This window comes from Acyrthosiphon pisum, chromosome A3 (assembly GCF_005508785.2).
Source record: "Acyrthosiphon pisum isolate AL4f chromosome A3, pea_aphid_22Mar2018_4r6ur, whole genome shotgun sequence".
In the NCBI taxonomy this organism is placed as follows: Eukaryota; Metazoa; Arthropoda; class Insecta; order Hemiptera; family Aphididae; genus Acyrthosiphon; species Acyrthosiphon pisum.
The window spans coordinates 31,318,279-31,332,951 of NC_042496.1; the positions used below are offsets into that span (position 1 = coordinate 31,318,279).

The 14,673-nt window shown below is 35.9% G+C and overlaps 1 protein-coding gene across 4 annotated transcripts in view; it reads right to left on the reverse strand.

Annotated features, from left to right (window-relative positions):
• Positions 1-14,673, reverse strand: part of LOC100160735 (cilia- and flagella-associated protein 298) — an 87,258-nt gene that overhangs the window by 29,282 nt on the left and 43,303 nt on the right. The window contains exons 1-2 of one of the 4 annotated variants that reach the window (XM_008189824.3): positions 6,322-6,599; positions 1,024-2,713 (exon numbers count right to left, since the gene is read on the reverse strand). The exons of the other annotated variants lie outside the window; for them this stretch is intronic. Coding sequence (XP_008188046.1) covers positions 1,024-2,288 — 1,265 coding nt within the window. The 5' untranslated portion in view covers positions 2,289-2,713; positions 6,322-6,599. Of the gene's footprint in view, positions 1-1,023; positions 2,714-6,321; positions 6,600-14,673 lie in introns of those variants that run through there. 4 annotated transcript variants of the gene reach the window in all.

Here is a 14,673-nt window from a genome sequence, read left to right on the forward strand (position 1 = left end):
CGAACGCCTTGAGTATCATACGTAGTTTTATGAACCCGGACTGAGTGTCATAATATATGATACTGAAGACAAAATTGGCAATATAAGTAAAATATTAAGGGCAATAATATGGAAAGCTTTACGTGTATCACATATGATACTCAAGGCAGTCAACTTGTTTTAAAAAGAAAGAAAATGAAATCAACCAGACATATTTAACCTACCTAATTCACAATATTAATTAAATTTGAGATATTGTACATTGTACAAATGAGATGAAGCTTGGGTTTTTTTCCTCAAAAAAATGTTTAGAAAATTTCTTTCCGTTAATAAAAATATATACTATCATAACAAACAAAAGTAGTCTGCCCTTTGCAGTATTAATTCCGTCACTAATACTATAATTGTTATACGTATACCTATTTATTTTTATGGGCTTTATGAATGGTTAAATCTCGGGCCCAAGGTTAAGATAAATTTGGTGGGGAGTTTTCACAAACACTTTAAAGAGACGACAAACCTCAAACAGGCGAACGGCAAAATGACGTAGATGGAGAAAAGACGTGTAAGATAAGCTGCTAGGATTAAGGAACGCATAAGGAACAGCCAGACGCTGTAAGCCTGAAACATTTAGCAATACACGTGTCAATGCGTTTTAATTCGAGTTTAGTCGTAATAATCTTTTCGCGAGCTATCGATCTACGTAATTAGAAAAGTGACAGATACCAGGAAGTGCTAATAAGACACCACAGAACTCGTTATTTTTCAACACGTTTTCGATTTAAACTATAATCGCAGTTGTAATATACAATTTTTGAATACCTATAATATATACGATAGTTTTCCTACTGAATAAGGACTTAAAAGAAATTAACAACCCTAAATATACCTTAATATAATATCTTATTATTCATCGGAGCGATAAAAACCAACGTCGGAATAAGAACGATGCAGGACATAAATCAACAAAAACTACAGAAAACACGAATACGTCATGGGGAAACTAATAAATTAAAATGAAAAAAAAATTATAAAGGACCATACCCGGTGGAATTGGTTGGAAACGGTGCGGTAGGAGCGGTAGCGGAGACAGTTTTTCTGGACTGTTCGAGGCTGCTATCGCACACGCTCGCTTCGCAATCGTCATCGTCGCAGTCTCCGTCGGCATCGGACCACTCGCCTCTGGACGGTTCGTTAGAGTCTGATTGTCTGAGCGTGTGTTCGGATAGACGGAGCGCATTCACGTAGTCGGCGGCGGAGTCGTCCACGGCCAGCGTTGACCTGAGTTGATCGCCGTAATACGTTCCGGACGTATCGTCGTCTTCGTTCTCGTCACCTCGTCGGCGGTACAACGGTTCGCTGCCGGGCGTCCCGGTTCCGGTGGGCGAAGAAGGCGCGGCAGCTGCGCCGCTGTTGTTGGTTAGCGGCGTAGCCTCCGAACCTGCAGACTTGGCCCGAGACGCGGAACCACCAGGACCGTAGCCCGCACCGCTTCCGGTCGCGCCGCCGCCGCCGACCATCCGCCGGACGACGCGGCGCTTGACCTTGGGCTTGCGGTGCCGGCCAGCATAAACGCAGAAATACGCGAGCGCTACGTACACGACGGACACGACGAAACACGGAATGGGGAAAACCATAGAGTAAACTAGCTGTCTAGTGCTCTTGGCTAGGTCTAGTTCGGTGATGACCACCCACGGTTCTTTGCGACTGTAGTAGCACGGGTAACTGGCGCCCACCTCGAAATACCGGTTCCGGAACTCGGTGCAGTTCAGGTGCGGCGGGTAACCGCACCCCTTGACATTGGGGTATATGCGGGCCAGAGAATACGCCCATCCAGCAGCCGGCTCGGGCTCGATGGGCCGGTAGCCACGGACGAGCAGCGACCGCCGGTGTCGGGCGTTCAAGTCTCCTGCCCGGTCCTCAGGTACGGTGTAGTTGACGAATATCTGCGCGCACTCATATATCTCTCGGGTGCAGCCCTCCCGGCACGACGCCCAACCACCCGGCAGCGAGCAGTTGGACGCACCCTCACGGATCTGTGAGTAGGCGGTCACGCAAGTGGTCGGCGTCTCATCGAACTCCATTAATAAAGTCGTGATGGCCGGCTCGATGAGGAACGGCACAAGGAACAGAAACACGAACAGGCTGACGATGCCCAGAAGTATGAAGAACGTGGTCAGGTAGAATAGCACCCGCTCCCGGAGCTCCTCCAGCCGCTTCCTCTCCGCCTCTTCACGCTGCTGCTGCTCTAACTGCTTCTCGATCGCCGCCGCCGCGTCGTCCACCGCTGCCGGTCCGTCGTCATCCATCAGCTCATCATGACGCGAGGCCGTCGCCGCCCTCTCGCCTTACCGGCCGACCGCGTGTTATTTGCATTTTCGTCGCGGTTTCTACGATTTCGATTCGTTCGCTTATTAATTAATATTATTACTATAAATTATACGGCAGACGTATTTCGAGTTAAACAAAAAATTGAGCACACGTTTTACGAAAAAAAATTTCTTATAAATCAAATAACACCTCGTTGAACTTATATTTTGTCGTCGTCGTCAAAGCTTATTAGTATTTGAGTCCTCTAAGTCGTTCGTCGTCGTCGTCGTCTGCCAATTGCCGAGAAGCGTGGAGAAGTGATTGCGAAGTCTAATTGTTCTGTCAGATCCATTTTCCTGGTTGTATTATACGTGTATAATATAAGTGGTAAGTATGGTCATCTACTTGTCTCCGTTTCCACGTCCTAAAAACGCATATTGTTATAAAAAACACACGCGCACACACTCGTATATCGTTTCACCGACGCAATTACGGCGAAAACTTTCTCGATCCCGACGCGGTGAACTGGATTTGGTGATCGGTGGAGGGCGGTGGGTGGGTGTGGGTGGTTGGAATAAGGTTGATATTTTACGCACGTATTTGTATTGTATGAATACCCATAATACCTTGTGTACCTACTTTCGAATTTTGTTCAACGCCACCGCATAGCTAAGATACACGTATCGTATTATACTCCTTTACGTATATTATATTATTACACATCCACTAACAAACTTAAAGTAGGGTAGAGATAAAACATGCCGTTAAAAGACGAATGAGAAACGAAACTCATATGACTCGAGTAACTTATATTTATTCACGTTCCACGAATTAAAGTCACTATATGTATAATGTACATTATATATGCACCAAATATATTTGAACCACCGTGTAATCAATCGTTTTACGTATGTACCTAGGTAATACTTATAATATGGTGATGTGTATGTGTGTTTGTGGATGTGTCTAATCCGCCTCTAAGTCTTCAATTTTTACGAACCTTGTATTTCTATAAAATATGTAGGTACGGCTACTACCAATAGTAAAAATATTATTATTTTATAAAGCTACCCATCATCTCTCCACCAAAACCAAAACCTCACTTCCTTTTATCCTTCCTTCGGTATATCACACTTAATTCGTGTACATGAAAAAGTACATATTAAACACAATAAACAGAAATTAAAAACGTTTAAAAAGTTCTCTCTGCAGATGTGGTATATATATAAGGATATTATATTATTATAGATTATTTTCCTATAGCCGCTGTCAATAATATGTCAAAGTTTCGCGACTGCGTACGCTTATAATATTGTACTCCATAAATAGACAGAGATAGAGATAGAAATGAATACAAACGCTATTATAAACATGCACGAATCTCGTTTGTTAAGTTATTATTTTCGAATAAAGTACAATATACGCGGTACGTGAAAACTATACCAACATTACATAGTATATATATATATATATATACGATATACCTAAGTAATACACTATACACACACTACTACATTATATAAGTCGCAACTTATTGTTCACGCGCGTCCTCTATAAACCTATTATACGCTTAGTACGTATTGTTTTTTCGTTATCGTATAATGTTATAATGTATATCGTGTACACACAGAATATAAAATACGAGGCGATTTTTTTTTTCGACACGATACACTGCATTATCGTGGTTGTATTTACAGTTTTATGGTTTTGAAGGAAAAAAACATTTGTTCATAATTTAAAGTAATAACTACTACAGATAACGATATACACGGTATGTCGGCATACACCTACCATATTTTCCCAACACAATTTTTATCATAGTCATAACTCATTAAGTTAAGTTTTTACTATAATTTTAATTTCTCGTTTGAATATTTTTCCGACACTGGCATATCGTTAGGTATTGAACCGATAAATATAAATACCTATAAGATATATAGTTATTAGTTTTAATTATTTATAAGTATTTAATGTTTAAATAGTTGGCCGAAGTATGGCAATACTGTATTTTTCAGGTTATTTTATGCACTTTTATCACCGTTATATATAAACTTTAAGTGTTTATGAATAAAATAAAAACTATATCGGTTCGATATTCGATACTTATATAGGCACATACTTACTAATATATTAAAAAAATATGAGTTATAATAATATTAGGATTGCTATTCCGAAAATTCAAAGTATAAAAACATAAAAAATTAGACAACAAAATAGAAAATATGTACATTATTTTAATTTATATGTAGGTAGATACCATAAAGCAAGGTAAGTACATCGTAATATAATATAAATGGTAAAAATATGTATTTATTAAAACAAATATAAATTCGAATTAAGTCAGACTAAAATAAGTTCCCTTCAGAAAATCAAAAAAGTTAATTTACACAGGTGTTTATATTGTTTAAATGAACGGTCTGTAATAAAATATACGTTCATTAGCGTTTCATAAAAATTTTACCTACCTACGCAGGAGTACGCAGGACACGGATTATACCAATTATACTTATTCGTTTTAATCAAACAGGAGTTTAAATTAAATTAAACAGGGTCACTAACTTTGATACAAAAATAATGGAGATTACGTAAGACTCCACCGTACAATTCCCCATTTATGTTTGTATCATAAAATGTAAATATCCCTCCGGACGGATACGATGTTCAAAGCATAGGTATGCATGTTATATAATGTGTATAATATGTACTTACACTGAAATAGATTCAAAATTGATTAACTTAAAATGTTAATAATATTCAAATGTATAGGTAGCACACGTATTGTTTATTTTAAAAAAATTAATTTTTTCCGTGTAGGTACATTTTCATGGCTTCAAAAACACATTGATTATTATTATTATTTTTATTATTATCGTACATAATGCATTTAACACTCCATCAATGTACATGCGTTTATCTATACACACTATATATACCTACATATTGCATTGTATAGACGTGGTTTTCGCATAATCGTGTAATATATATCCTCAAGCAACGCGTATAATATATAGGTAATAGTATTATGAGTACCATCTATACTCGAACGGAACAAGAATTGATCACGATCAAAATTCGGAAATTTCATACCTGCAGTAGATATACGCGCGCGGTGATCGGCGAGAAAATACATCATCGAGTTATTATACGCTATAAAATCCATTACGGGTATAATAATAGAGCGCGAGATAAAAATAACAATATTTTATGAAAAATCGTAGGTCGCATGCGTATATTATGTAGATTAGAGAAACTATCTGTACCTATACAAAGTATGTGTCGGCTGCGGCGGTGGTGGCGGTGTCAGAGATCGAGAAAGTTGCGTCAGATTAGGCCGGGAAAAATTGTTAGTATTATAAGATATACAAACATAAAGTGTAACAATATATTATTATTATGGAATATGGTATAAAAAATATTATAATAACAGAGGCGGATCGAACATAATATTATTATACTTTTGATGGTTCGCATACATAAATATACGCGTGATGGGATAGGTCGTCATCGTCGTCGTCATGGGCATATTATATTTAATGCGATTTTCAAAGTACAAACTTTTGAGTACCGCCATAAAAGATAATACCTACGTTTTACGTAAAGGTACGACCGTGACGGTTATACCATTTAAATCGAACGAGACCTGTATTGCAAAATATAGATTCGGAATAGAAGGAACCGGTGCACGTATATTTCTAGAAATTAACAAGTGCCAGTAGTTATGGTGGGCCCCTCTAGACATGGAAATCGTGTCGACGGACGGCTGTTAAATTTTCACTCGTAGTACCTACGTTTGAATTTAAAAATTGCATTCAGAATTTTATTACAATTACATAAATAATATATTATTATTATATATTCATCATCTCGTTCGCGGGGCTGGTATGTAAGCTGAACGGAGTCTCAAATCGGTCGGATCGGGAAAAAAAAAATAATAAATAATAGTACTCGGGCCGCCTCTGTTAACTATATCATAATAATTATTTAATAACAAAATTATTGATATGCACAAAAATGCACGAAGACGTGACGTACCGTGTGCGGGCGGAGCGGCGGCGTAATAACGACGTGGTGGCACGGCGCGGCGCTACTGCTGCTGCTGCTGCTGCTGCGACGGCGGCAGCGACGGCAACGGTTAACGTGCTACTGAGAGCTCCGCCGGCGGCCTGCGATACGCGGTTATAAACGGCGGCCGCGGCGGCGGCGACCCAGCGGATTGATCGAGAGATCGAGCGGAGAAGCGACGTCGCCGGCGTGCGCTGCTCCTCGGCGCGATGCAGAGCGGCGACCGTTGTTCAGTACGGCGGGGGACCGGGCGCCGTCTAGCGGTGTCCCGGCGGCCGCCGCGCGCGCGTGTCGTCCCGTACAGCGACGGACGGACGGACGGACGGACGGCCGACGGGCTCCCGCGCAAGCGCGATCGGAAATTGCCGCGGCGGCAGATACGCGTATTCTGCGTGTAATGTATATGCGTATATATAATTGCACGTCGGCGGGGGAAAAAAAGCGAAAAAGACGTTCGCCACGCCGTGACCGCGGTAACTGCCGTCGAACACCCGCCACGACGGTTGAAGAAAAAAAATTATCGCAACCCGGCCTCTTCCGATCAAAAAACCTCAAGATAATCATAGCGACGCGCGTTATTCAATCCTATGAGCCAAATTATAATATACACATAGGTATACCAATTAAGTCAATCGCGAAATATTCCGAATCGAGTACCTATATATTCGCAAATAGGTAATACCTGTCGCCTAATGCATTATAATAGGTTAGCGACGAGATTGCGATCTCGTGTACGCATACCAATACATTATTATGTCCTGCAGGATATGGTAACCGTGTCTTGGCCTACTGACGACGGTAAAATGTTTCGGGAGGGTAGGAGGTCACATAATGGGACACAATTCAGCCAATCGATAAGGCTCGTTCACCCTATATTTGATACATATACAATAGGTACACGATATACCTATATACATATACGAATGTGTCGCGGCGGCGGAGAGGGTTGGTGGAGTGACGTTGCACACGGGCCTCCACCGCGGGGAGGGTGGAGGTCTCGATAACGATAATTTGACGTAAAGTATTTTATACACGTGCAGAGGGGATGATCGTAACCGGCGGCACCACGCGCGATATATGTTTCGACAATAAATATTATATGTATATATAGTATATTATGTTACGCGCGTGTATAGCAATGAGACGATCTATCTGCATGTAAGACGCGACGACGAGAAACGATGAGATCCCAAAACTTTGGCCGGTCGGTCCGTGTTTTTCATATCCTATAAACCTCCCCCCCGCTACTCGCCGTCCACCAATAGCACGTGCCACCCCCCAACACCGTGACATGGTGCTGGTTAGAATATATATATAGTTTCACTGTACATATATATGTGTGTGTGTGTAATGTATACACTGTGGGCGAGAGCCCCCGCGGATCCTATGAATTTTAATCCCTCCGAGACTGCTCTCTTCAGTATTCACTGCAGTCCACAGAACCTATATGCACCACCACCACAGAAATCTATATTATACTCGTACGATGATTTGCATCTCACTCAGGCCATATATAAAGCAAAGACGGACTAACTTCAAACACGGTAAAATATACAACGACAATATCTACACTACACAATGAATTGGCATATATATATATTTATATTATAAATTATAATAAGAGCTAAATTATAGATACCTACGCACAAGGCGTCGGTGAAAGTTTCCAATCATTCCTTATACACCCTCCTCCACTTACACCCATACCTGCTCCACAGAAACATAACCATAGTCGAACGATCCACCGCGCAAATACCAATAAAATAAATGTTGTACAATGCATGTGCTGCACACAATCGGTGTCGGGTCGTCGTGCGGTCGTTGTTTGCAGCGGCGGCGCGAAAGGGGTGTGTGTAGTACGTATTATTATTATTATTATTATTTTGAATCACGTGATTCACAAAAACAAATATTTACCAGACCGGGTGATGGAAAATAAATGGGGGCACCTAAACCATGAAGCAGTTTAGCAAGCGAGAGATTCAAACGACTCGTCGTACTACTCGTACTCTACCGCGTATATTACCTACCTACTTACGGAAGGTATTTTACTTTTCGTAGAAAATCACAGTCTCAGTTCTATCAAGTGACCAATAAAATACGCGTATTACGTATATATATAATATGTCAATATAAAATATCCATATAAAACAAAAAGAACTATATTCTACAGTGTAGAATCTACGCATACAGTAAAAAAAATGTAGTTTGTGAAAGCGGGGTTAGATGGACAAGATATACAAGAAAAAACTACGAGGTGAATCATGAATACATTGGTATATTGCTTACAAGAAGATAGAAAAATTTCCCGACATCACTGGTCTCATGTGCATGAAAGAGTACGACTGCGGTCGCCGCGTACAGGCTTTAAATAATATAAGCGAACGAGTAAATGACTCCGAAAAAAAGAAGAAAAAAAGGCAGGTTTTATTTTGTTTACTCCTTTTCATATGTTATGGCGCATACATAATATATACATGGCGACAGGTACAATAACATAGTTAAGAATGTTCTTAGCGAGATAAGAAAACTATTTGCGATTTCTCGTTCATTATTGATTAAACCCACTATGATCCTCCTCCGTAAATACACTATCGCTACGGCTTACATTGCGGGTGTCTTTGAATTTTGAAAGCAAAAGAAAAAATGTGAATACAGAATTGTGCAGAGCCCGATTTACGCGGAAAATGGTCAAGACAGAGTTAAATCGATAACTTTCTGAATTGTATGTTTCATTCATTCGCTATTTTCTCGGAAAACTATTCGAGAAACTACACTCGAGCTACACTGAAAATTCCAAAAATTACTTTCCCCTAGTATGATCGATAATAATGATAGTTACTATGTAGTTGTGTGACTTAATACACCACGTATATAATAAGTTTATGCTTATAGAACACTATAATCGATTAAAATGCTAGTAGCTATATACTGTGTAGAGTAATAAATTTGATTTTTTAAACTTAATATTTATTTCTATCTAACTTATGTAACATACTAAAATAAATAATATTAAGTTATCAGATATAAAAAAATACATTTGGAAGATGTATATGAATAATCGAAATATTTATTAGGTATATCTACATTACATTGCGAAAAACTGTGTAGTCTGTACTCACTAAATGTTATCGAATTCAATTTTAGATATTATAAAACAATAAAATACAATGATAACGACAACGACGATAATAAGTTTAATAATTATAATATCATCTATAAAAATACGAAAAAAAACTACAGTTATTATATAAGTAATTAATCAATATGTTGATTTTAAAAATTATGATATGTTGAAATCATTCCAGTAACTATCAAAAATCTCAAATTTTAATGCCAAATATATATATATATATATATATATATATTACATATATAAAATATCCACTAGTCCGGTTTACGTACATACATATTTAAGACTTGACTAATAAAAACATATAATTTTACTAATATAAATAACCGTTATTACTACGAAATTGTAAAAATACACAAGTTAAATAACTTTACAAAACAATTAAACAATACCAAACACGAACACTAATAAATCTAAAAACTACAACTAAAACAATAATTCAATGTTTTACCAGGCTTAATGGTAATTTATGTTTTTTTAATCTAACTGGCTTTGACATTTTCGGCAAGCAACAATTCGTTTATAAAATGAAATCATAATATTTTAAAGTTGGTTAAAAATTACAATTATATAATTCACATCTCAATAAGTTCTATATTGTGCTGGCGTATAATACAATTGAAAAATGCTTAAAGAAAAAAATGAAATATTTTATATAAAATAAATCGCTTAAAATTTACCAAATCAAAAATCTTGGGAAAATCAACGTAGGTGACAGGTGAACATTATTTATTATAGTACCTACCTATTATATTGGCCCCGAATACAACGAGACAGCTATTGGTTTTACAATGATATACTTGAATTACTAAAAACGCTTTAAAACGATATTCTCGTGTTTCAATCCTTTTGAATTTATAACCAACCTAACCAGACACCTAAATAACATATACATTGTACTTAGGGTATCAAAGATGAAAACTTTTATTGTTTTCCGACGAAAGTTTAAAAAATAAAAACAATATAAATTATTGTTGTGTTCGGTAATGTTACTTGATTTATTTAGTTTTAGTTTCAAGATAATATTATATTTAAATACATGGGATTTGAATTGAAGTATTACCAAACAAGTATACTACCCAAAAACTGTATTAAAGTTTTAGAACCCATTTAACCAACAAAAAAAAAAAGCCTTACAGAACAGTAAAGAGAATTCGAGAACAGGTAAAACCTTTATCCAATCAATCGTAACTGTGGTTTAAATGTTCGGGTTCTAAACTAAAAGCTCACATTTTAAAAACATACAACAAGATAAGACAAGCCAACAAACATGTTATAAGTATTAATACAAAAACCATTATCCTATATGTATAGGTACTATAAATAGTTACAGCGCATCAACAAAATAAAAAACTAATTTAAATTCTTTTTTTACTTTTGAACCGATCTCAAAGAAAGCGTAATCATTACTACTGCAATTCATTTTATTTATCAAAAAAGGACTTATCTTTGTAATTATTTAAAAACTGAAACTATCGTTACACAATTATGTGATTAAAAACAATTATTAATAAGTGTTTCCGAGTAAAAAATATGGCCATCATAATAATTGCGTCAAATAAAAGCGGGAAGATAATAGACTACGCAATTAGTACAATATTTTATTTACAATATTTTACCTCGATAAACGAGCATTTTCGTAATTATATTTTAGCAAATATTTTCGAGTAAACTGAATTTCCACTAATTGTTTGTGAGCAGGTATGTTATTATTTCAAGACTGCAGAAGACACCACATTTCACATAAAGACGATTGATTGTATAGACTAATAGACTATAAGACTAGATCACTATAAGTTTTAATTTACGTGTATTTATTGAGTACTTATATTAAGTTTTGATAAAATAAACATTTTTTTCAACAGTTGAAAATAAACAAAATATAAATATAATTAAATTTACGAATTTGAATAAAATATATTATACTACACTATTTACAACAATAAATGATAAATAATCTTATAATACATCAACAAATTAATATAATATCGTAATAATTAGACAAATATTAGTGTACCTACGCACTTGTGCGTTATTTCGGCACTGTATTATATTATATTGTACACATTATTACATCTGACTAGTTTTACATTCTTTAAGTTTAAATTAACACTATGAGCCGTGCAGTTGTGCACCAAAAGCAACATTTTCTCTAGTTCATTAGTCAACAAACTGCTAAAGATTTCTTGAGTCATCCATGCATTTTTATTTGCTGTATATAGTCAACAGGTAAAGCTTTAACTCCTTTAAAACAACGAGGCTGCTTGCTCTTTCTAATGACCTATTTCTTTTTTTCACCTATCATACTGGCACAACACATTAGCGTCATCGTTCTTTGCAATTTTTTGTTCCCTTTGTTCTGTAATTTTTACAACGTAAGTGTTTTCGGCCTTTCGGGTAGTACTCTAAAGTACCTACAGGCCAGTTCCATCGACATTAAACACATCAGAATGTGAATATCTGGCGATGAGAGAAGTTCATTCATTTTCTAGCCAAAAATGTGCCCTATCTGTCACCTATAAGTTAACCTTTACGATTTTTTCTTCCGATTCATCAACTTGTTGGCCAAGCAAAAGCCTGACATGCTAGTTATTTCTGACTTTCACAAACCGTTATTTCAACGCTCGTTTAACATTATCATCCTTTCCACACCTTTCCATTTTCTACTCCGAGACTAATTTTATAACGCTTCACATTCAATGTCTTCCCTATTATTCAATATTCTACCCATTACCGATTGTGAAATGTTTAGCTTACTTGCTGCCTCACATAGTCCCATTTTCGGAAGACGGCCATCCTTTTCTAAAATATCTTAATTTGTTACTCAAACTAAGAGTATGTCCGGTTAAATTAGCACTCATGTCAACAGCAAAAATGACGATCTGGTGTTGGAAATCGAATGACGACTGGCATGCTATAGATATACCATGTAATAAGAAGGTAATAACCAACACAAAAGTTTATTTTTCTACGATTTTTTTTACGAAATTTGAGTCTTATAACCGACATTTTTATTTGGATACATCCGAACGTTCCAGGCGATTTTTAGTCTAACAAGCGACTGAACCTCAAATCTATACAGATCACATGGGTCTTACAAGCGACATCTACTATATAATATATTATATGTGTTAAGTCTCTAGCCATTTTTTTTTTTTTAATTATTAATTTTATTACTTCCTGTAATATATAATTGACAATAAAATGTCCCAGTACCTACCTAGTATCTACATGTTTTATACTTTAATATTAAAATTATTAATTTAGGTACGTTATATGGTTGTTGTGCGTGTAGCTAACTAATGAGTCCATCACTTAATAAAAATAATAACAATATTAAAAAATGAATTATTATTTTACATCCTTTATTCTTTCATATTAATCAACTCATTTTTGCACTAACAAATTAATGCAATTCATTTATATACTATTATTATGGTGTATTCATTTTATTTATACAATATGTATTTTAGACCGTTCAGTTGAAACAATGTTTTATTACGGCGAAACAACCAAAATATTGTATACAACAAGGTAGTCTTAAAAATGTATACACTATCTAGGGAACACGTCACAATATATAAGAACTTGTTTATAAACTTTAATTGGTAAATATCAACTTTGACGTACACACACAATAAGTAAACAATACACTATAATAAACTCTCGAGTTTCCTTCGTTCCTTCAATAAAGACCTTGCATTAGCAGCGGCTAACAGATGTACGTTGCGGGAGGATTAATGAAACAATTTAATACGCCCGGAATGTACCTAACACAAATCTCTCATTTAAGTGCTACCGTTATATATAAAACGGATTCGTGTTTACGGGTGGTAATCCAGCGATAAACGTAAGAGAAAATAAATAACCTAAAAATTAAATAACAACCCGAAGTAGATAATAAAAATGTCTTAATGTTGTACGGTTATTATATTAAATTTTAAACTAAAATTTCGTAGGTACCTACATCGACAAAATGATAAATGTCGAAACCCATACATCACTGTAAATACCGACCTACGTCTGTCGTATAATAGTTGAATCGTAATGATGAGTCGTAAAATCGAACACGTTATAAACGTTCAACTGTTTTAGTGTCTCCGCCACTCTTCAGTAACTACCAAGCTATATTCCTATACTCCTATAAAATATTATATAACATATAGCCTGCGAGGAATTCAATTTATTCTATTTGGTAGTTGCGCAATAATTTTAATTGAAAACCATCTATACGTATATACGTTAGTAGCTGTAACGCGACAATATGGACTGCACGATCATAATATACACTGCGGAAAAACGAAACGGCAAAGAAATAAAAGTATAGTTTTACGTTGAATCGTATTTTATGTCACTTTAACGCTCAAATGTTAGCACATAAACATCCACCACATGTGACCGCCACACGCTATACCACCCATCGATCATTGATTGATTTTCCGACACGACAAATATTTATGAAAAAAAAAAACTTTCAACGGACACTATTAGGACCTGCAGCAGTACGCGCAAAAACCGCATATTCTTCATTGATTATCGTTATTCACTGTAATTCACATAATGTTCATCGTCGTTACCTCACCTATTACATATATATAGGTGCATCGTACACAGTATTATATAATTATTATAAAATTATAATGTATTATATTACCACACGGTTTATAGAAATTACTGTTTAAGGTTTAAATAATACTATAATATTTTCGACGTACAATCTGTCGTATGCAGCAATTCCTGTGGACAATCCGGCCCATCATCGGACGTTTAAATTTTTATTTTTAAGTCTCTATTGCATGATTTCTACACTTAAGACTCTTGACAACATAATCTATCACTTATAAAGTTTTATAAAATAGTTAAATACAGATTGGTTACTCCTATTTGGTTTCACTCGGTTCGACTTAAAATCTTGAAAAATAACATATGTGGCCCGAAAGTATTGATTAATTTCCAACTTGGTATCACTATAGATGCGACATAATATTATAATATCATTCACAAACTGAAAGTAATCAAACAATTCAAACAAGCGATAAAACTGTGACTAATAAACAAAATATGTTAAAACTATACAATAATATACACATATATTTATCAAGTTGTATATTTATACAAGCACCGTTGCGCATTAATATAGAATGATAAAAGCTTAAATTGCATGATGTTACCGAATATAATATAGTTAC